The 24,076-nt window shown below is 44.0% G+C and overlaps 1 protein-coding gene across 2 annotated transcripts in view; it reads right to left on the bottom strand.

Moving 5' to 3' along the window:
- The window catches only part of FRY (FRY microtubule binding protein), a 205,419-nt gene that overhangs the window by 135,003 nt on the left and 46,340 nt on the right, over positions 1 to 24,076 (bottom strand). For both annotated transcript variants that reach the window (XM_056858510.1, XM_056858511.1), the window contains exon 2: positions 14,443 to 14,642. In XM_056858510.1, coding sequence (XP_056714488.1) covers positions 14,443 to 14,642 — 200 coding nt within the window. The remainder of the gene's footprint in view (positions 1 to 14,442; positions 14,643 to 24,076) is intronic.

The raw sequence follows: 24,076 nt of genomic DNA, 5'->3' as shown, positions 1-24,076 counted from the left end.
ATTAGAGACTTGGTAGGGATCCCTGACCGTGTAAAGCAGGTGAACACTTTTGACATTTTGAGAACAGGTAGCAGGCACCACATTAAAATAGATGCCATAGGGGATGTTAATTACAAAATGGTTGCCTGAGGCAGAGTCCAATCACAAAACTTTGGGAGATTTCAATACAAGCACACTCCTTCAATGGAGGCAGCTGTTTCTGAATGGGTGCTTCCTGAAGATACCAAGGTGATACCTCCTGGGTTCTTCTGAAGTAGCTCCTGCTCCAATGAAGTGGAAGAAAGTAAGGACTGGCTCTTTGCCTTGGGAAAGAGATGCTTTGTTCAAGAAGCTAATGGGTGCCAGAAAATCCATCAACAATAGCCATGGTGCCATAGGCACCATGTTGAGGACCACTGGCCTGGGAAAGAACAAAACCCAACAACAACAAGAGCTGGTTTTTATATGCTGACTTTCTCTACCACTTAACAAGAATCAAACCGGCTTACAATCACCTTCCCTTCTACTCCCCACAACAGACACCCTGTGAGGTAGGCAGGGCTGAGAGAGTGACTAGCCCAAGGTCACCCAGCTGGCTTCGTGTGTAGGAGTGGGGAAACAAACCCAGTTCACCAGATTAGCCCCCTCCGTTCATGTGGAAGAGTGGGGAATCAAACCTGGTTCTCCAGATCAGAGTCCACTGCTCCAAACCACCACTCTTAACCACTACACCACGCTTTCTCTCTTTCAGAGAAAGAATTGGCAATATTAAACTAAGGTAAAATGTTGAAAGCTAAGAAATTGGAATGGCCCATGTCACAGCCACAGGTTACATCCACAGAGGTTCAAGCAGTAAGGCAACAGCAGCATAGATGAGGTACTAGAGAACTTATTCTCAAGATTCAACCAGTACGTGGCAGTCACAGTTTTAAATTCAACCCATACTAATTTTCTAGAAGTGGCTGCCAACCACAGAAGCAGGATGATGCCATGTATATAGATGGGCTTTATGTACACCATCTTATTTAGTTCTTACAGGAATATACAAAAAGGTGTTCAATGCTAAGTTCTATGCATGGCTTTAATGTACACAAAAAATTTTCATCATCCAACTGATTAAAACTCAGTTTGAACATGACCAACCATGAGGTAGCAGCAAGGGGGTGTAAGCCAATGGGCAACAGAGGCAGCTGCCCCAGGTCAGGTGCTGTGGGGGGAACCTGACCACCCACAGAACCACCCTCTGATTGGGGGGGAAGAAAGAAGAAAAGAGCACGCTTCCACCACCGCCACTTGCATCCATCCTGTCTGGGGCATACGTCATCTGCTTACTGTGACAGACACTCGAACCCACCCCATCTCTTGCTCCCAGGCCAGCTAATGTTCAGGCAGCCAGCTTCCAGTGATGACTCCCAACCACCTCACACAGGTTGAGGGTGCCCCTTGCTTGGCCATGGCAGGGGAAACTGGCTGGGGGACCCCAGTGGGCAGTGGCAGTGATTTTGGGGCCCCAGAGTTACTAAGTCTATCCCTGGGCAGCTATACTGCCCCAGGCCAGGATAATAGGCCCACAGGGGGGGAAAAGGTAATAAACAAGGTTTGAAACTGGAAGTGCAGAGCTAAACCAAAGCTGGACTAAAAGGAGAGAGGAAAGCAGGTAAGCACAGACTAACATTAGAGCTTTTACCTCCCAATATCATTTTCATAACCTCTGAAGAGGTAAGTGAAACGAATTACATTAAAATTTTCAGAGAGCTCATAAATGTTGTTTGAGGAACATTTTACCAGTGCAAAAACTGCCATTCACTATCATTTTGGTTATTTTGAATGACATAAAGTTACATTGTTAGATGTGTATTTTTAGTTTCACTTTTGATAATACATGTGCACATGAAACAGCATGACTGTATTCAAAGAAGAGGCCAAGATCAAGGATTCCTTCTACCGCAATCTTAGTTTTCAAGACATGTTGCCATGTTGGTGTATGGTCTAGAAAGGTGGCCTAAAATACAGTGCTCTCATTCAGAAATAGCTAAAATTCAAAATGGTCGAGGCTTGAAAGATCACCCAATTAATGTGACCAAGTCTCAGGGCCCTATCCACAGCCCCCAGGTTTGACACACCATCATTAAAAGTCTGTAGGCAAACTGCAGCATCAGTTTTACACGGACGTTTATCTGCCCCAAGGCAAAAATATATTCTCTACAAGTCTTACATGTACCTGCTTATTTCAGGAATTGCAGTAAAACAAAATAATAATTTGATATGAGGTTTTTCTTACTTCATCTGAATGTCTTTCACTCCTTTACACTCTAAGAAAGGTCATCCAAATCTTGTACAAAATGGTAGGCTGAATACAGAGCCAAGAGCTACAGTCTCAGAGCTATGAATAATGAATGGATTTATTCATTTCCAGAAATTCATCACCTTTTGGGTTGCAGAAACTTTTACATAAGGACTTAAAGCGTCCTTAATACTCACATTTCAGTTTTAATAACAAGAAGGTTATTTGGAAGTCTCATCTGCATGTTCTGAACTTGTCCTACAGATGACACCCCTATCAGCATGAATGTACATTGATTTAAAAAAAAAGTAAAACAAAAGATAAACAATCAATTCCTCATTTGCCAATTTCTGGTTTTCTGTTTAAACATGGAATAAAACTGCAACCACCCAAAACTTAAAATGCCTTTAACAATTTTTAAAAAAACGTATTTGCTTTGTGGTGAGTGAGAACACACAAATTTCCATGGATGCCAGCTTAACTCCATCACTAAACGTATTTAGTGATGGAGTTAAGCTGGCATCCACAGGAAGGGTGTTGAATAAAATGAGTGCCAGTACAGGAACAAAGGTCCCGCCCTGTTCATCATCAGATTTTAACTTATGAATGAAAGATGCAGCAAGAAGAGTATAAATCCTGAGAGAACGGGAAGGTTTGTTCTAGATGTCATAACATTCATCATGATCTTCCCCACCCCCGGCATTAAACTACATGTACTGCCAGCTCTCCCTGTGAGCCTACGGGCCTATTCCCACTATGATCTCAACTCACAGATGCCAGTGCAGCACTGCCTTCAAAACGTGTTGGCCAAACAGCACTGTGCAGCTGGACTTGCTTTTGTCATGCCTCTGAAAATAGGCATTCACAGGGGGTTGCCTGGACACACGAAAACATATCTTCAAACAATTTAGTGCTTTCTTATACCCAGACAAGAATTTGGGATTTCTTTTACGGTTCTAAAAAGCACCCTATGAAGTATTAAAACCATCCCTCGGCAGATGAAAAAGATGGTAGGCGCTTTCACACATGCTGAATAATGCACTTTTAATCCACTTTCAATGCACTTTGCAGCTGGATTTTACTTGTGGTTTAAGTCTGAGGCGAATAAATCTACTGAAGGGGTGCCAAATCTGTTTGTAACTTGATGAAAAATATCCTGGTCTAAGGCCCACTCTCCCTCGTCTATGAACTGGCAGCTTAGCCAGTCGGCTTGAACATTGAGGGCTCCCTTGATATGTTCCACTCGAATTGAGGGGATGTTGGACTGAGCCCACCTGAAGATTGCTGAGGCCTCCCGGTGTAGGGAGGAGGATCTTGAACCGCCCTGTTTGTTTATGTGGGCTTTTGTAGTGGTATTGTCCGTCCTTACTAGGACGTGATGTGTCTTGAGTAGCTGTGCGAACTCCAGTAGAGCCAGCTTCACTGCTCTCATCTCCAGTAGGTTTATGTGGAGACTTGACTTCTGGGGTGACCAGCGTCCCTGGGCTAATTGGCCGTCCAGGGTTGCTCCCCAACCGCCTAGGCTGGCGTCTGTAAAGAATTGTAGCGACTCCTCAAGTATATACTGAGTCGCCTTTTGGAGGTTCAAAGGAAGAGACCACCAGCGAAGGCTCTGTCTGACCTCGAAGGAAATGGGAATGACCTTGATCTTTTTCTGAGCTATGTCCCTCTGATGTGGTCGCAACAACCACTGTAGTGGTCTTGAGTGGAACCAGGCCCATAGAACCACCGCTATGCAAGCTACCATTAGTCAAATAAGTCTCGCCGGGGACATGAGTCTAGTGGACTTTAATTTGGCTGTGGCTGATGCTAGGGCAACTATTTTGTCCACTCTTTTTTTGGGAAGGGTCAGATAATTGTTTTTTTAATTGATCCGAACCCCTAGGTGTACTTCATGTTTTGAGAAGGCTTTAAGGAGCTTTTTTTGATGTTTATTAGGTACCCGTGGTTCTGGAGGACCTGAAGAACTCGTGCTGTGTGTGTCTGGGATTGCTCTCTGGTTAGAGTGCAGATCAGGATATCGTCCAGGTACGGATGCACCTGGACCCTTCCTGTCTGAGTGAAGCTATGACAGTAATCAGAATCTTTGTGAACACCCTCGGGTTGGAGGCCAACCCAAAGGGGAGGGCCCTGAATTGGAAGTGACCATGGCCGTACGCGAAGCGCAGGTACTTTCTGTGTAGGGAGTGAATGGGTATATGGAGGTATGCTTCGGTAAGATCCACAGCTGTCATGAAGGTGCCAGGTTGGAGGGACTCCACTATGGACTTTAAGGTTTCCATCCGGAAATGCCTGTACGCCATCCTCTTGTTGACGTATTTTAAATTGAGGATGGCCCTCCAGTCCCCGTTCTTTTTGGGGACTGTAAAGAAAATGGAGTAAACACCCTGGCACCTCTCTTGGCTGGGGACCTGCTCGATGGCTCTGATGTGAGACAGGTGTTGGATAGCTGTGAGGGTCCTGGTGTGCTTGTCTCTCCTGAAGGAGACAGGGGAACGTAGGAAGCGATCGAGAGGTTGTGAGGTGAATTCCAGAAGATACCCCTGGTCGAGTATAGTGGAGACCCATTTGTCCAGGTTGGACAGGGCCCACTGTGCGGTGAACTCCTGGAGCCTTCTGCCTACCTGAAGGGGGTTGGCGTCACTGCAAGTTATTTTTGGGAAATTTGCCCCTTTGCCGGGCTGGATTGTTGGCCCTGAGGTCTTTGAAATCTTCCTCCTCTGTGAAAGGACCTGGTGTTAGATCAGGATCCTCTCCGGTAATCGGATCTGTACCTGGAAGGAACCTTTGAGGAACGAAAGGAGGGGTAAGAAGAACAACGTTGATCTTTCTTAATTTGCCTAGGGAGCGCTTGCTTCTTATCTTTGGTCACGACTAGGATACTGTTGAGCTTGTCACCAAACAACCTACCCTCCTTTATAGGGTAAGACATCAAATTAGTCTTAGCCTTGAAATCAGCTGGCCAAGCTCTCAACCAAAGGGCCCTTATCAAGGATGTAACCGATGCCATAGACCGAGCCACAAATGACATGGTGTCTAGGGAGGTATCGGCCATCAGGGTGATAGCATTCAGGACCCTCTCCAGACCTCCTACTACCCTGCAATTGTCATCCGGGACCAGTTGTATGATTTTCTTAACCCAGAGGTATGAGGCTCTGGCAAATATGGAAGTAGTGGCGCTGGATTAAATGGCTAAGGCCGAGGCCTCGTGCGCCTTTCTCGCTAGGGAGTTGGACTTTCTGTCCAATTGATCCCTGAGAGATCCGACTCCGTCTTCCGGAACAAGGCCTGGGTTCTGTAAATCCAGCACTGGGGCATCCACAAGGGGCACCTTCAGCATATTCATGGCGTGTGGTGCGAGACTGTAAAGTTTCCTGATATTAAGGGAAATTTGTCGATTAGAGGAGGGGTTTTCCCATTCCTCCGAAAGGCCCTTATAAAAAATTCTGGAAAGGAGACCAGGTTGGTGTACTTGCTGTCTAGGAAAACATTTCTTGACTCCTTGTTTCCACTTGGACTTAGGTTCCTCAGAGGAATCTGTGTCCTCATTTAAATCCAGGGCTAGAATGGTCTTTGCCAGGAGGCCTTGATAGTCCTCCCCAGAGAATAATCTGGTGTGCTGATCAACCGATTGAGAGGGCTCTTCTTCTGAATCGAATTCCCCTTCTTCACGCTCCTCTTCCCCAGACTCTAGGGAGGGGGCTGGGGACTTAGCCTGATCAGAATCTGTTGCCCCTGACTCTACAACCCTAGACTTTAAAGCCGCTTTTGTGGGCCACTGGGCAGGCGCAGGGACCCCCAAGGTGCCAGGACTGGAATCCTCCTCCCTAGCCATAAGGGACTGATTTGAGGAAGTGGAGGGCAGGCTGCGAGGTGCCGACCAAGTAGCAAGAGACAGGCGCATTTTAAACTTTTGAAATGCCTGCCACTGCCTTTGAAGGGCCATGTTAACTAAGTCATCAGCCTGTTCCCAAGTTAAAAAATGGCCGCCTGCTGCCGCCGAGAAGGAGGGAGGGGGGTTACCAACTCCCATCGGGAGAAAGGGCGCCACAGCCGCCTTACCAGATCCTGCCGAGAGGAATGCTGCTGCCGTTGTTGAAGCCGCCTGAGCGCTGGGGAACAAGATCGGGGCGTTTGGGGAAGAGTCGGGCGATCATCGCCCGGCTTTCGTGCAGGCTTTGTTGCTGCGGCAGTGGAGGATGATCTGTGAGGAGCCTTTCTTTTTCTTGCCTCCCTGGTGTGCCGGCGCGGTTTTTCGTGCCTTTTTAACTCTCGCCTGCACTGGAGAGGTCTCCTCGGGAGCTGGGGGCTCTGCGGACTGGGTGGTGCTCCCTAAGGGTCCACAAATGCCGGCTTCTGTGCGGGCGGATTGGACCAGCCCCTTGTGGTAGTCCTTCTCAGAGAGGAGATCATCCTCCCTAACTGTTATGGCGTCGGCCATTTTAGAAAGCCTCATTTTGTGTCTCAGGAAGAAGACTCAAGAGGGAGGTTAGGGAGGGCTTGGAGTTGGGGAGGGCTGGGAGAATAAGAGATCACAAAGGATAGGACTCCACAAAGGGATAGACTCATGAAACAGCGACGAACACTGACAGATAGTCTCCTAAATATCCTGAATCTAATCCTAAGGCACAGAGTTGTGCGAAGATGCCTGCTCTACCCGAAGAGGCAGGATGGAAACTGGCTTCCTGTAGGCTGTTTTCCCGCCAAGGGGAGACAGGAAATGTAAAAAAATAGGTCCTGCCTACCCGGATGAAGAGGGAAAACAACCCACAGATCAAAATGCCCTTGCCTCAGAGGAGAATGTCAAAGCTGGGAATTAATTTCAGTTATGTCAATAAACTACCAATAAAAGCAAATAATATAGTACAGTTAAAGATAATACTAATAAATAAATGTAACTTTACCTAACTTGGAATTTGAAGAAGAAGAAGTTGGTTTTTATATGCTGACTTTCTCTACCATTTAAGGGAGACTCAAACTGGCTTACAAACACCTTCCGTTCCCCTCCCCACAACAGACACCCTGTGAGGTAGGTGGGGCTGAGAGTGTGTGACTAGCCCAAGGTCACCCAGCTGGCTTCATGTGTAGGAGTGGGGACGCAAATCCAGTTCACCAGATTAGTGTCCGCCGCTCCAAATAGGGTTGCCAGGTCCCTCTTCGCCACCGGTGGGAGATTTTTGGGGTGGAACCTGAGGAGGGCGGGGTTTGGGGAAGGGAGGGACTTCAATGCCATAAAGTCCAATTACCGAAGCGGCCATTTTCTCCAGGTGAACTGATATATATCGGCTGGAAATCAGTTGTAATAGCAGGAAATATCTAGCTACTACCTGGAGGTTGGCAACCCTAGCTCCAAACCACCGCTCTTAACCACTACACTATGCTGGCTACACTAGATAATCAAGTACTACTAGTGAAGAAGATTCAAATAAGGCAGAAAAGTTCCAAATAAATCTGTAAACAGAGCTTAACAGCTCTACAGTTTGTTGATTTTTTTTAGGGGTAGCTCTTATTGATGGTATTTATAACGTTTCTACTAGCAGTTTCAACAGTTTTCACAATTTCATACATTAAACTTTTTGGATGTATATGCTTTTCATGTGTTTCCTGCCTGGCGTCCCAGATGCCTGGGAGAAAAGCAAAATTATACATGTTTCAATTAAAAAGAAAATGTAGAACCCACCCAGAAGTCATTATCAGTAAGTAAGCAGCACAGGCCCAGCGTATAACATCCAAACCATGGTCAGAAACAGGTTAGGAATCTCTTTCATCTAACCACAGCTAGTGTTAATACCAGTGCAGGAAAAAGCTGCACCATGGCTAGCTCTGAGAAGGGAAAGGAAGAGTCTAATTGGCACATGAGATGGGAAGATGAAGAGCATGACAGCCTGTGAGATATTCCCAGTCTCAGAACCATGGTTACATTACATTTGCGCCAGACCACAGCAACCGGAGTATTACGGTCCCTGAAAAATGCCAGACTGAACTTAAATCAGTAATGATCTGAGCTTAACAGAGAAGCAGTGTAAACTTACTCTTAGAAACTGTGAGCATTCGGAACAAGTTTATAAATTTTCTGGGCAAGGACCTTGTTACTTCTGTATTCTGCGCAGCATCGAAAATGCCACTGGTGCCCAATAAATGTTTATTAGTAGCTGTAGAGATTATATGCTATCGATGAAAGGAGAGACTGTGTGGAAAGGGGGAAAAATTAAGTCAAGCTATGGACAAGAACTGTTCCTTAAGGAGATATGAGGCAATAGCAATAACCCACTAGCAGATAAAAGGGTGTGTAACAATAAAGAGCTGTGCATAATCAGGTTTGCCATTACCTTTTGTTTCCCATATCTTCCCAGAAAAAAGGCTTTGTGAAAGTTAAAAATTTGCTTACTCCATACACTGCATTATCCAAAATTCCATCACTTAAATTATTTAGTTCCCCTTTCAGTCTGGCAGTGTGTCTAGGCATCCCTCTCCACTGGTTGCTATGGTTTAAACTATGCCCTCCTTTTACATGTGCAAAGCTGATCGAAGCCCCACTCACTACCAGATTACAGGAAGAGGGCAATATCAATCAGAATACAATGGAGCAGTATGATCTTGAATCTCAGACAATGACCCAAGACAAAATGTAATGCCTTTTGTTTCGGTTATTTTAGGGCGAAAATGCATGGTCGCTTTAGCCTTCTTTATTCCCTGTTTCAGCCAGGATCGAACGCACGTTCGGCGAAACACATGCGTTCGATTCTGGCTGAAACAGGGAATAAAGGAGGCTAAAGCGACCATGCGAAGAGCCCCGTGGCGCAGAGTGGTAAGCTGGAGTACTGCAGTCCAAGTTCTGCTCACGACCTGAGTTTGATCCCAACGGAAGTCGGTTTCAGGTAGCCGGCTCAAGGTTGACTCAGCCTTCCATCCTTCCAAGGTCGGTGAAATGAGTACCCAGCTTGCTGGGGGTAAAGGGAAGATGTTTGGGGAAGGCACTGGCAAACCACCTCATAAAAAAGTCTGCCTAGTAAACGTCGAGATGTGACGTCACCCTATGGGTCAGGAATGACCTGGTGCTTGCACAGGGGATTTTTACCTTTTTAAAGCGACCATACAATAGCGTCATGTATTTTACCCCTGTATGCTTATAAATTCAGTTTTAAATGTGTTGTCTCCTTTAAGCCCCTGAGGTAGAGTAGCCTATAGGTAATAAAGAAGCATAGTCATTTGAATTGATAAAATAGGATGGATGAAAAGTTCAAATTTCAAACAACAGGGGGAGGCTTAAAATAATGTCACGTAAAGTTCAAGTTGCATTGACAAGGACCCATAAAATAACACCCTTAGGCAGTGTTATCTCCAATTATTCCTTGGTCACCCATACAAGGAATATCTGAACCACAGGAATTAATGTGTTCACAAGGAACTACACACTGGTAGAAGTGTGCTGTGAATAAACAGAGGGACCTAATGAATCAAGCACCCTGCTTCAGGAATCCTTGGGCTAAAGCAATATTCAAAAGCATCTTTGGCAGACTCTCCCAGACCTCAGGAATCTGGCAGCACTGATTAAAAAAAATTAAGATATAGAAACAACCAGACACCCTTTCCCACTAGGAGTCAAAAAGGCCAGGCCCTCTCATATGGGTCAGGTCCAACATCAGAATTCTCTAGAGATTAGCAGAAGCAGAAACATCCCAACCCCCAGACAGTGTAACCAATATCAGCTGGAAATCAGTTGAATAACAACTCGTGCAAAATGTCATATACCAAGCAGAGCAAAGAAATTCCTACGCTTCTCAAACTGATCTACAATTGTGCTTCTTCCCTTTTAAATTCTGGTGGGCTGGACACACAGCGTTGCTGAGGCAACATCGAGAGATGAAATAGCGAAACGACACCGTCAATTGCCACAACACATCGACAATTGTACGTTCGAACACAATGGCTATTAAGGAACTAGACAATGGGAAGAACCAGGAGGACTCAAGTACTTTTGTGGAGAGACATCAGTCACCATCAACAAAACAACCTGTTAATGCATTATTCATAAACTAGAAACCGCTCTTCCATGTGAACATACTGGTCCACATTTGATTTGACAGCATGTAGGGTAGAGACTATTGGGTGCAATCATATACCGAGCTTTCCTAAAATTAAGCCCACTGAATAACATGAGACTTCAGAACGTAAGAACAGACCTGCTGGAGCTGACCAGTAGTCCATCCTGTCCAGCATCCTTTCTCACATAGTGGCCAACCAGCTATTTTAGAGGGCCAACAGCAGGGCACAAAGGGCAACACCTTTCCTCAATGCTGCTACCTAGCACTAGTGTTCAAGGTGTTCTGCCCCTAAATGTGGAGGTTCCTTTAGTCACCATGGCTGGTAGCCACTGATGGACATATCCTCCTTGAATTTGTCTAATCCCCATTTAAAGCCATCTATGCTTGTAGCCATGGCTACATCCTGCAGCACTGAATTCTACATTTTAATCATTCACTGAGTAAAATATTTTCATCCATCCTGAATCTATTGCCCATCCACTTCATTGGGTGCCCCCAAGTTCCATAATTTTGGGAAAGGTACCTCTTGTATATCATAAAAATCTCATTCCATAACAACACAATAAAACCATACAATGTTATCAGCACAGGTCAAGCCAACATTCCTTTTTCCCCTTAAAAGCAAATGATACGTGTCTTTCACATACATACTTTGTACAAACAAGCAGTTTAGCATTTAATATGTGAGAATCACCATCTGGCCACAGGGATATACTTCTAAGGAATAAGGGTTTTGCGCCTGATACTCCACTCTCCCTGAATGGCATATTTTTTCTACAATCATGGGTCACGTGTCTATGGCACCTACATTGTCTGAGCATACTCTATATAGGACTCTTGTTCAAACTGGTTTTAAACAGAAACCTTACAGTACAATTCTATGCAGAGTTGATCCAGTCTTACTCCAATCTAAGTCCACTGATTTCAGTGAGCTTAAGATGGAGTAACTCTGAAGTGACTTTGCATTTACAAATTGTCTCATTTCAGCTGGGCTCAGTTAGCATGCAAGAAACTGGTAGCCTGGGCTGGTGTGGCACAGACCAGACTAACTAAGCATGTGCCAATTCTTTGCATGGGTAGCAGCCTGGTTTAAACAAGATGTTGTACTACTAGACTATAAGTACATGATCACAAAACAATAAAAACACAAACAAGCATATCTGGCTTTACAAATGAATGAACAACTAAGCTATACCTCCAAAGATGTGTTATTGTCAACATTCTTCACAATGCACTAATTAACAATATTATCAAAATATATTATTGGTAGCATCAAATAGCAAGAAAATAGCTATCACCATTTTATTACAAGGAACACAGAGCATGAAATCCTTCCTACACCCACACGGGCTAACTAACATGGACCTTATTCTAAAATTTATGAATCTTCACTTGAAATGTGCTCTCCAGTTCATACTCCCACTCAAATCTACGTGGAAAAATACAGAAGAATACAACTAATTCAGAAGCACTGGGACAGCTGGGAAATCGAGCTGATGAAATTTTAAGGGCTGAACAATGTTTTGCTTGGTGATCGTATGTCAGCTAGCAAAAAAAAAAGGGGGGGTTCATTTCCCAATAAAGAACTGGATGTAAGGAAGAAGTTCCTATGGACCCAGAAGACAGACAGACTGTTGTGCCTACAAATACTGACAGAAACCATTTATAGTCTGTGTTCTCATGAGCTCATCAAGAAGCACTAGATGCTACACACAATTGCCTTGGCTGCATGCATAGGGAGTGGTCGAAGAGAAAACCTAAGGGCCAATAACCTTTGTGACTGGCCCATAAAAAGCTAGCCAGAGTTCATGGTCTCTGCCTTTTTCAGGACCATGACTATTTATCTTTAACTGATACCAGATCCCCAAAAAACTTGTGACTGTACTGGGACAACATGGGTTCAAAACCCATGAATTAATTCTTTCATTTCCCAGAACAATATTTTATTCCCAGAAAAAGATAGTTTCTGAAGTAACTGCACAGCCATAGCCACAGAAGTATATCATTCACAGAAGTATATCATATTATGCAAGTTTTTGATCCACTCCTGCCTTGAGGAATGGCCTGCCCAAGGAAGTCAGGAAAGCTCCCACTCTCTTGGCCTTCAGCAAATTATGCAAATTGAATTATTCAAGAGGGCTTTTCTGCACAAATAGGGTTGCACTGTACAAAAGGCTTCAGAAACTTGCTTGGATAAATGATTAGGACTGTGGTCTATATTGCAGAGGAGCCCTGTGGTGCAGAGTGGTAAGCTGCAGTACTGCAGTCCAAGCTTCTGCTCACGACCTAAGTTCGATCCCGACAGAAGTCAGTTTCAGGTAGGCAGCTCAAGGGTGACTCGGCCTTCCATCCTTCTGGGTAAAGTGAGTACCCAGCTTGCGGGGGGTAAAGGGAAGATGATTGGGGAAGGCACTGGAAAACCACCCCGTAAACAAAATCTGCCTAGGAAATGTCGGAATATGAAATCAGGAATGACCCGGTGCTTGAACAGGGGACCTTTACCGTCTCCTATATTGTTGCGTATAGCTCATTGTTAAGTAGGATCTTATTATGTAATTTCTGTACCACTTAAAGTGTCATGTGAATATTTCTGCAGTGCTTCAGTTCTTTCTGGCGTTTCCAGACTTCTAAAATCCTAATGTACTGGTTACTGAATGTCTCTTTTTGTTGATTGTACTGACTCACTATAGCCTTTTATGCAGGGACGTTTCCCTGCGGTCACCTTCGCCGACTCTTTTGGGGCTTCCTTTTGATTATGCATGCCTTTTCCGCCCTTCAGAGGTTGCCTTGCTCTCCCCGCGCCTTTTGCCCGCAATTTCCAGATTCTGGCTAAAACAGCATCTGGAAAACACAGGCAAAACGAACAGGGAGAGCGAGGCGACCTCTGAAAGGCAGAAAAGGCATGCATAATGAAAAGGAAGCCCCAAAGCAGACGGTGGGGGTGACCGCAGGGAAACATCCCTGCATAAAAGGCCAAAGTGTCATCTGCCTTGAATCCCTGTGAGAAAGGCAGACAATATATAACATAAATAAATAAATAAATATGATGCCACTGAAACTTCCTCTGAAGTGATAATGTAAATAAATGTATGTAATATCGACTTTACCAAAGCAACGTAAAACACAGATGTTAATATGTGGCTTTGTGATGGCTAGAATTGTTTTTACATTGTTTGTGCTGAAATTAAATGCCAGCAAGGAAACCCTAAGAAAGGACAGCTTGTTTTGCAAAGGATTAGCAACATATATAGCCTACACCTTCCTTGAGTGTCTTGGAAAAACACTTATTTCATATTTTCTTATATTGTTGCCTCTCTTAGGTTTTCCAGGTCCTCCCCAGCCACCAGCAGGGGACATGCGGGATGGGTGGGTAGGGTTGCCAGTTCCAGGCTGGGAAACTCCTGGAGATTTGGGGATGGAGCTTGGGGAGGACAGGGACCTCAGTGGGGCACAATGCCACCGAGTCCACACTCCAAAACACCCGTTTTCTCCAGGGGAACTAACCTTGGTAGTTTGGAGATAAGCTGTAATTCTAGGGGATCTTCAAGTCCCACCTGAAGGCTGGCATTCCTAGCCTCTCTTTCCTCTCCTCCACCTTCCCAGTTTTATTTTCTAGCTTGTCTCTTTCACCATACATTGCTGAAAGACCATGTTGATGTCAACATTTGATTTTGTGAAAGCAGGTCTCTAAAGTGCTGTCAATGGCTAACTGCTATCATCATCCTCTTTTAAAAATGATAAAGAGTTTACAACTGCACTGCAGTTTACCATCACTCGGTAGCTGGATGGTGCCGGTTAACAGGGTGAAATGTAACACTGGTGAAACATAATATAAATTATTGGTGAAATGTAATATAAATGAGCTCTCAGTGAACGCTGTTTATCATATATTAGATTATATCTCATCTTTTTCTCTGAAGAGGTCAAGGCAACATACAAATATTTGCTCCCCTGGCAGTCTTGCATGCAGACAACAAACAGACACAAACTAAGTTATAGCTTCAGCAAGACAGCCACATCACACACACCTTCAAACCATATGCTGGATCTCAGCACTGCTCTCTTGGGTCAAGTGAAGTTAGATCTTATGAAGTAACTGCACCCTGTGAAAGCTTTAATTTCTCTTTAACTCACCAGAGGTTCTGCCATAATGATGCGGATCTTGCGTTCAGCCTGGGTGGTAAAGTTAACAAATAAACTTTTCAGGACGTATTCCCCAGGTTTACTGTCCGGGTCGACACTAATGGGCAACATGGTTGGAGGTCCTTTCTCTCTCTGAGCGCCGGAAACTGACGGGACTGGTGGTTTGATGTATCCGTTACTCACTGGAGACGCTGAAAATTGAAGAAGCAATAAGCGCTTAATATTATGTAGCACAAATGATAAAATACATCCCAATAAACAGTATAATCTCACTGATGATGCGACCCTAGGGCACTGATGTTGCCTTGTGGAGAGCCCCATTCAAAATTACCCATTACCCCAAAGAGCCACATGACTACAGGATGCCCAGTGCACCACTACACCAAATGTTCACATGTAGTAATTTAAGATATAACTACTAATATTAAACAGAGCCAGAGTGGTGTAGTGGTAAAGAGAAGTAGACTCTAATCTGGAGAACTGGGTTCGATTCCCCACTCCTCCACCTAAAGCCTGCTGGGTGACCTTGGGCCAGTCACAGTTCTTTCAGAACTCTCTCAGCCCATGCAGAAGCAGACAATGGCAAACCACCTCTGAACATCTCTTGCCTTGAAAACCCTACAGGGTTTCCACAGGTCAGCTGAGACTTGAGGGCTGTCAGCCAGGGCATCCATTCGGATCCTTAGCAATCCCGGAGGTGCTCCCAGAAGCATTCAAGCGTAGGTAGGGGGAGGCTCTTCAGCAAGAGTGGAGGGAGAAGTCACTCCCATCCCAGGTACTATTAGGGGAAGGCGCCCACGAGGATAAACACTACGTCCCCACGGAATTGCAAAGGGAGGTGTTGGGATGGAGCCACAGTTCCAAAACGGGGGGACATTTTGGGTTTGTGAAAACCTTGCACCTGATGAGAAGGCAGTTCTGGTGGCAGGGGATGCACCAGGACATCGATGTGCTCTTAAAATCTTGCCCCATGTGTGCAACGAGCAAACGCTTAATGGGGAAATCCCCTGGATTACTCAAGCCCCTAGAGTCTCCGGAGGCTCCCTGGTGGGTGATCGGGATGGATTTCGTAACTGACCTCCCATCTAGCCAGGGCAAAACGGTTCTGTGGGTGGTTACAGATCTCTTCTCGAAGCAAGTTCATCTCGTCCCCTGCGAGGGGATGCCCTCTGCACACAAATTGGCTCGCTTATTTGTACACCAGATTTTCAGATTGAACGGCTTTCCGCGGAAGGTCGTGAGTGACAGGGGGTCCGTGTTTGTGTCAAAATTTTGGAAAGCGTTTTTAGGACTTGTGGGTGTGCAACAGGGTTTGTCTTCCGCCTATCATCCGCAGACGGATAGGCAAACCGAAAGGGTTAACGTGGTGGTAGAATGTTACATGCGTTGTTTTGTGAATTACCACCAGGACAATTGGGTTGACCTGCTGCCGTTGGCAGAATATGCCTATAATAACTCGGTACACTCTGCTACCGGTATAAGTCCATTCAAAGCGATCTACGGAATGGACTTCGGACCCTTAGGGGCCGTACCCATCCCACCGGGCAGTGATCCCCCTGAAGTATCAGCATCGGCCAACACAGTGCGGAACACTTGGCCCTGGCTGGTAAAAAATTTGGAACAGGCGAAGGAAAAGTACAAGGCGCAGGCAGACAAACACAGGGCACCCCAATGGGAATTAAAGGTCGGAGGGAAGGTGTACCTCTCCACCAAGAATCTCAGATCTTTACGTCCGTGCAAGAAACTGAGTCAGAAGTTTGTGGGGTCGTTCACAATCTCCCGGGTTATCAATGAAGTTACAGTGGAGTTGGAACCGCCAAAAACTTTACAGGGGGTACACCTGGTATTCCATGTAAGTCTGTTAAAACCTTTTGTACCGGCACCTGAATGGCACCCTGAACCCGCGACTGCGACCCCGATCATGGTGCAGGGGGAACAACACTTCGAGATTTCCAAGGTATTAGATTCTCGGGTGCGGAGGGGCCAGCTGGAGTATCTCGTGCATTGGAAACATCTGAACTCTAGCCACGATGAATGGGTGTCCGCTATGCATGTAAAAGCCCCCACCCTGGTAGCAGATTTCCATCGGCTCTACCCCGCCAAACCGGGATGTCCTGGGGAGGGGTCTTTGGGGAGGCGGAGTGTCAGCCAGGGCATCCATTCGGATCCCGGATAAGCATATGTTTAGTATCAAAGCCACTTCCTTTCCCGTGGGAAGTTGAGGTATCGGTGTGAAGACGGAGGCAGCGACCTCCAATTCAAAGTAAGCCTTCCAATGGTAAAACTGCTATCTGCTCTCGAGGTGACAAATACTCTTCCTTTGATGTAGCTTACCCTTACATATCCTACCAATGATGTAACCAAATGTATTGTATGTTCCCTATAAAGATGCCCTGTATTCCCCATACCTGCATTCTGACCTTAAGTTCGTTAGACCTACTGACCCGTTAGCTTTTCTTAATAAATCTTTAAACTCTCTGCTACGTCTGGAGTAAAGTTTATTGCTGAGACGCAATGGGGTACTGAAGCCTGACAGTGGCACACACCCACACAATATATAGTTATATTTAATTTCCAGACTACCGCTGCACACATGGAGTTGTCTCTCCCTGCCACTGCTGAATTTCACTCAGCCCTTGTGTTTCACTCAGCCCTTGTGTATCTGGAGTGACAGGAAGGGTCTTTTGCCTTCTCACTGTCTCCTCAGTGTGAGGCACAGCAGGCCAGGTGAGACAGTGAGATTGTCAAGGGGCTCAAAGGAGAGCAAACTAGCCAAAGAAAGTGGAGTTAAACCAAACACACCTTTACTGTGTGGCCAGCTTGCTGTTTTTCCAGGCAGCTACCATGAGGGCAGCTTTACTCTCTCTTCTCTATGGCTAGCCAGCTGACCTCCCAGCAGCTGGCCAATCGCGCAGAGGCTATGGGGGAGTGCTGGAAAAGATGGCCCCTTTGGTTCCTTCCTGGCACAAGGCCTACAGCTCAGGAAGGCTCACAGCTTACCCATTATCTAGTGACTCCGGTGGTAGTTGTTTCTAGGTGGAAATAACCTGTCACCTTATGGGCAATGAACCTGCATATTTTCCTGGAACATGAGGTGGATGCCACATTGGGGAACAGATCTCAGAAGAGCACTGAGACACTGAGTATCACAATCCTAGGGCTATCCAACACATTAGAATTTTCAGCATGGGGTGGGAGTGAGAGAGAGAGCAAAGCAGGTTAAAACTTTGCTGATGAACAGAGGAAGTGGGCAGGTATAAGATTAAGTTTGCAAACATAGGCATGTATTTTATTTATTTGATTTGATTTATATTCTGCCCTTTCCCAATGGCATTAGGCTCAGGGTCGCATGCATACTTAACAGCAAGCCCCACTGAACTCAGTGGGACTTGGCTACAAGTAAATGTGCATAAGATTTGGATGTAAAGTAACTGAGATAATAGCTCTTCAATTGTACTGGAAGAGGAGCAATGCAAAAATTATGAAGCAGTTCTTCCTTTGGCAAGCTACATATGTATATTCATACCTCTTAGATCTAACTTGCTTCATATGAAAAACGAATAAGGATATATGGCCCAGCCCATGAAGTAAGGTAAACCAAGCCTAACAGTGGTCAGGTGTGTACACAGGATGTTGACAAGTAGGAGAGGAGGGGAACTCTTACGAGAATCATGTTAGCTCCAAGAAGGCTGCAAAAAAACTTGGAGAAGTTAAAAGGAATTTGCCTGCAGAAGTGGAATAAGGAGAGCAACTGGCCACCCACAGAATAAAGGACGCCAGAAAATTCTTCAGTGAATGTGAACACCTAGATAAAGTCTTGCATAATAGGGCAGAAGTTACCTCTCTGCAGGATGCAATTTAAGCAGCAAATGCAGTGGCACGTCGGACAGAACAAAGAACCTTCATAAAAATGTCCCTTTTTTCCTTCACAGCCCTTATTCGAAATATGTTTCCAGCTATTACTAGATTTTGATAGCAATTAAAGTTATACAGGACCTGATGGAATTTAAGTACCAAATTTCTTTCATTGAAACACAGGGCAAAACTACACAGGAGAAAAGATTCTGTCTAAAGAATCAGTTCTTCAGAAATTGTTTTATTATTTACGTGGCAAACAAAAGAGAAACACATTGTTCTGTAACAGGTGGAAAGCCCATTACATTTTTGCTGACTTGACATTATTATTCCCTACTGTACAGCACAGTTCAGAAAGCTTGCATGTACCCATGCCAACTTGGTCCTAAGGTATATTGTATTTCCTGCCTGTTGGAACTCGCACAATCAATTTAATATCAACAAGTATCACAAACCCTAGATCCTGCAGGCAACAATAATTGCTCCCCAACCCAGAACTACACACACTCACACACACATACAGTCAACTGTACAGATCAGATAAAAATATCTTAAAATGTTTAGTCTCTGAAAAGTTGGCCAATTAAAAAACAAACCATAAATATACCCTAACCTCACATAGTACACAGCCACTCAGAGGTCCTCCTATCACTAGGAATTTTTATTACTATGCAGAGACATACCAAAAGGATAAACAGACTACTTGGATTGTGATTACCACAGACTTTGTTTCCAGGAAATAATGGCACACAGTCTCAAATTAGACCCCGTAAGCAACTGAGAAGTATACGGAAACATAAAGCCAAGATGTTCACCAGTTAACCAATGAAATACAAACCAAACAGATATCTATATCTGTGCCACATGAGCAAACCTGGGATATCATGTGGATGCAACAGGTAAGTCAGAATTACTACTACATTGTCAACAACCACTGCTATATCTTTATAGGCCTGCAATCTCAAATTTGCCTAGGTATACAAGATCAAGGGGAAAAAATCACATCTACTACAGCTGTTGTTGAAAATCCCACCAATATTCAAAAAAAGGAGACAAAAACATTGAAAGGGATCTGGCATTACTGAAATATTCTTTATTCTCCATTTTAAAATACTTTTCTCCTCAAGGCCCACACTCCTAACTTGTCATCAGAATTATTCTTTAAAGAAAGCTCCAAAGTATACTCTGACGCTCAACAAATTAAATGCTTTTCACTTTCTCCTCCAGACACTCTAGGTTACAGTATTATAGCACTTCTTTAAACATGCGATAAATTCTAAAATATGAAGGAATTATAATAGCATCAATCTTCATGCACCTTTGTGTCAGCTATTCCTATTAAAAGGCATATTTATAAAGTACATTTCCTAGCTCGTAACATTTTACTAAATTTAACTCTTTACCAGTATATGAAACAATTCTATCCTGCCCGCCCCCTAACAGAAGTATAAAGTAATAAATAAATAAATAAAATAATTAATAAGCATTTAATTCTTTGTACACAGTACTGTTTTGAAAATGCAGAAACAAAACACAGGAGGTTGAGTACTACACAAGTAGAAACTGTTGCTTCTTCAGCATTTGAGATACATGATATAATATGTATTACTTGAACTCAAAAGTCAAACAAGTCAAAAGAAAAGAATCCCATGACTGTATCAAATGTTTATTCTTCAGAAAATAAGCCCTCAGCAAAACACAGCCAGGCTTCTTTTTCTAATAAAAATGTTGCTCTTAAAGTTCAGAATTGCATTAAATATTTTTTTTGCATTAAAGATTAATATAACAGTTTAAAATTCAGATTCTCTGAGTTTCGTTGGTACCTACCAAGTCCCTTTATAAAGCTGATCACACTGGATCTTCTCCAACAGGCTAATGAAATCTCCATGAGACTGAAAATATCTGAAAAGCTCCAATCCTTAGAATATGTTTGTTTTTAAAATCAAGGAAAAAATGGGTTTCTTCATGACCCTGACTTGCTTTTTCGCCATGGAGGATTGTTTCTCTCCTAGATTCAAAGCAGGGCTTAGCGGTGTTTTTGTTATTTGTTTGAAGAGCTGAAGACCTGTAGTAAATTGAGCTAGTTCCTGATCAGAACACGCTTTCCATAACCAAAGGGGTAATTTTTAGCTTCAGTGTACAGCGATGACCTACAACTTTCAGTGAGACTGCCAATCTATATTTATCCACAAGCACATACTATACTGACAGATTAGCAAAACTACTTCAAGCACTCCAAGTACATGAGACTCGCTAGTATAGTTCAGCATAAACAACTCTTGCATACCAACAACACACATTATCACACTGACCAAACTGAAGGCAGCATTAAAGAGAGAAGTGCTATGACAGAGGTAACAAACAAATGGAATTTTCGTAACTAAGTGATCCTGGTTAACAAGTATTGAATTCCACAACACAAAATGAACCTAGTACCCTTTGTACAATGATGAGCCCTGTGGAAAGGAAGGCTAGCTGCATGGACCACAGACACTAGGACCATCAGGGGTCACCCCATGTCACTGGGCCTACCACTATAAGTATTCCTAGACCCACTCTGCAATGCACTGGACATTCTGGGCTGCTGTTGCTGGCTCTGGAGGTCCGACCTCCTGATCCCACGTTACTTCCCCCTGCCGGTAGCAGGTGGTTAAGACCAGACACAGCAAAGATCTGTGCATCATGCATGCTGCCTGGGACTTTGGCCACAAGGTCTGTAAAGATCCTCCGGTGGTTGCATTACAATCCACATCCAGGTTGCCATTTAAGATGCGTACTTCTTTAGCGAAGGTATTCTATTGTTTGTACAGATTCACAAATGAACATTCTCCCAGCAAGCCTACTGTTTGTAGGTAAAAGCGTTATGAGAACATTAGATCTAGAGTAGATATCCTAACCCAAGATTTCGAACAGCAAGATAACTGAAACTCTTCCTTGGCAGCAGATCTGGTTAAGAAAGAATTTCAGCCTGAAGGTTTCAAGTGCAAATCAGGTTTTTTTAATTTAACGTATTCTTTAAAATAATGAGCAGACTCTCATTTCAGCCACAGAAAATCAAGCATATATTAGACTGACTGACTCTCTCTCTATATATCCCAGTTTTTTCCACAAGATTAAAGATGATTGGTTTCAAAGGTAGTAAGAGAGAGATTCCACACTTTAATGTTACATTCCTTTGCAGTATTTAGGAAATGCCCCTGCTATGTCTGGATGCACGTCTTGCATAAACATTAAATCCTTACCTCTACATTGCTTCCCAAGAATGCAAAAGATGACCCTCCAGATATACATGAGCCATTGGGGTATACTTGAGAAAATCTGTGTGCAGAATGTACATGGGGATCAAACGAAAAGAAGGATGTGGTACAGAGTCCATCTACTACGTCAACTACCTGGAGCCTCACTTTTTCCCGATCTCTTCTACCATGTCTTTTTAAAAGTGCAACAGTATAAAAAGCAGCACACATCCAGCTCCTTGCAGACCACTGGCAAGTGTTCTAGAACCTCTCCCAGCATTGGTTAAAAACATTTTGGCCATAATTCAATGTACAGTGTAGTGTTTGCAAAACCCACATTAATGTGCCTTAAGAGTGGATTTAGGCTCTATTCTGGATTGTGGCCTTTGCCGTCAGTTAGTAGACCAACACACACACACTTAAGGAGTGTGTTGCCAAGTCTCTCTAACTGGCAGTGACATTTCCCTTATATAAGAGTGGCATTCAGTGTGGAAGCATGTGGAATTACTGACACTGGTGTAGAATCACAATCTTAAAGACAGTTACACCCTTCTAAATCCACTGACTTCAATAGACTAAGAAGGGTGTGGCTCTGTTTAGGATTACACTGCCAGTGTGCTTGTGCAATAACTGGTCAACAATCTTGGAGGGCGCATCAGGAATTGATACAGAAAAATTATCATTTTGGTTTTTAGGCTTATTAAATATTAATTGAATATGGCTATAAATATGCACCACATTGAAGCATATGAGACAGCTGGTGTGAAGAGAACCTTGCCAACACATATCGGCTAAGAACTAGGCTCTGTTTTTAGTGGATGATGATGTAACCGTATGTGCAGAACATTTAAAGTGATAATGCAAATGTCTTTTTCATTCCGAAAAGAGAGAGGCGGTTGTTGTGATTTGGAGATGCAAGGTGCTTTGAAGTGCACCGGGGAGTTCCTGGGATCCTGATAGCTGTTTGTTTTCTCAGAGAAGAGGACCATAACATGCACAAAGAGGTTAAAGAGCAGATTTCCTCAAAGAGAGAACCATTTGCCTACCTGCCAGGGAGGGCAAGATGGATAGCTGTTGTAAAATTAAATCTGGGTATTGAGATGTGTGAGACCTGAGCCCTAGGATGATTGGGGGATAGGGGTTCACCTTCCCACATGGGGCAAGTTCCCTAAAACTGGATTGGGAGAGGCTTCCCAACAATGGCAGGAAAGATCAGTAACATCCATCCCATGCACGCACTCATGGGAGAGGGACTGAAGCAACTGGGAAACTCTGCCCTTTGTACTTGCTCAAAGACAGCCTTTATCAATGTTCCCCAAGTCATTGGTAGCATGGGAGGCTGGGTTCTTAACTTAAGGTGCTGACACAACAAAGAAGAACACGCTTTACTCATACACAAATACGTAACTCACGTGAAATCAGGGAAGATTTATTACAGTGGTATTCTTCCCAATTATAGTATTTTTGTATATGTCTGTATTGTTTCTTAACAATTGTTTTATCTCTGTTCTGCTGATTTACTTTAAACAGAGATTTCAATTTCAGTAACAAACACTGCAATCCTAAACAGAGTTATGCCCTTCTAAACCCACTGACTTTAATAGCCTTACAAGGGTCAGGATCAATTCAGGATGGCACTGGGAGTTGTTTGTATTTTTACTTCACAGCTTTACAGTATAGTACTGCTCATCATAGAAACAGCAGCGTTAGTTATACCATAAAAAGATAAAGGTCCCCTGTGCAAGCACCGGGTCACTCCTGACCCATGGAACGAGTCACATCCCAACGTTTGCTAGGCAGACTTTGTTTACGGAGTGGTTTGCCACTGCCTTCCCCAAACATCTTCCCTTTACCCCCAGCAAGCTGGGTACTCATTTCACCGACCTTGGAAGGATGGAAGGCTGAGTCAACCTTGAGCCGGCTACCTGAAACCAACTTCCATCGGGATCGAACTCAGGTCGTGAATAGAGCTTGGACTGCAGTACTGCAGCTTACCACTCTGTGCCACAGGACGCAGTTATACCATACTGTTGGGTTAAATAAATAGTACTGGAAAAAAATTAATAAGGGTATATCTAAGAAAGAACAACAGACACTATCACCCAAGGAATGTAAACTTCTTATCAGGATGGTCTTAATCTCAGACAGCTGAAAACAAAATGGCAAGGAAAGGGCTATTTCAACAAATGGCCTGAATCTTCCTATTTATCTTCTTTTAGGCAACTTCCTGGCTACATTCCAATTATACAGATGAAATGCAGTGAGCTGTGCAATCATGATCAATCTACAATGAAAACTTGATGCACTCAGTTCCGAGAAAGTTAGGGCCAATAAAACCTGCTTACTGTTTGGTACAGTTTTCTACCACATAGTTGCATTCTCTCCTGCATTGCTACAAGGCAATATAGTGTTTATCTGATGTGAATTCTTAAGTGGTAAAGCCTAGGGTAGAAAGCCAGCATTGAGTAGTAGTGGAAAGCAATAGACTCTAATCTGGACAACAGGGTTCAGTTCCCCACTCTTCCACATGAAGC

Source organism: Euleptes europaea, chromosome 12, assembly GCF_029931775.1.
Source record: "Euleptes europaea isolate rEulEur1 chromosome 12, rEulEur1.hap1, whole genome shotgun sequence".
Lineage (NCBI taxonomy): Eukaryota > Metazoa > Chordata > Lepidosauria > Squamata > Sphaerodactylidae > Euleptes > Euleptes europaea.
This window is presented reverse-complemented; position numbering and strand designations above follow the sequence as displayed.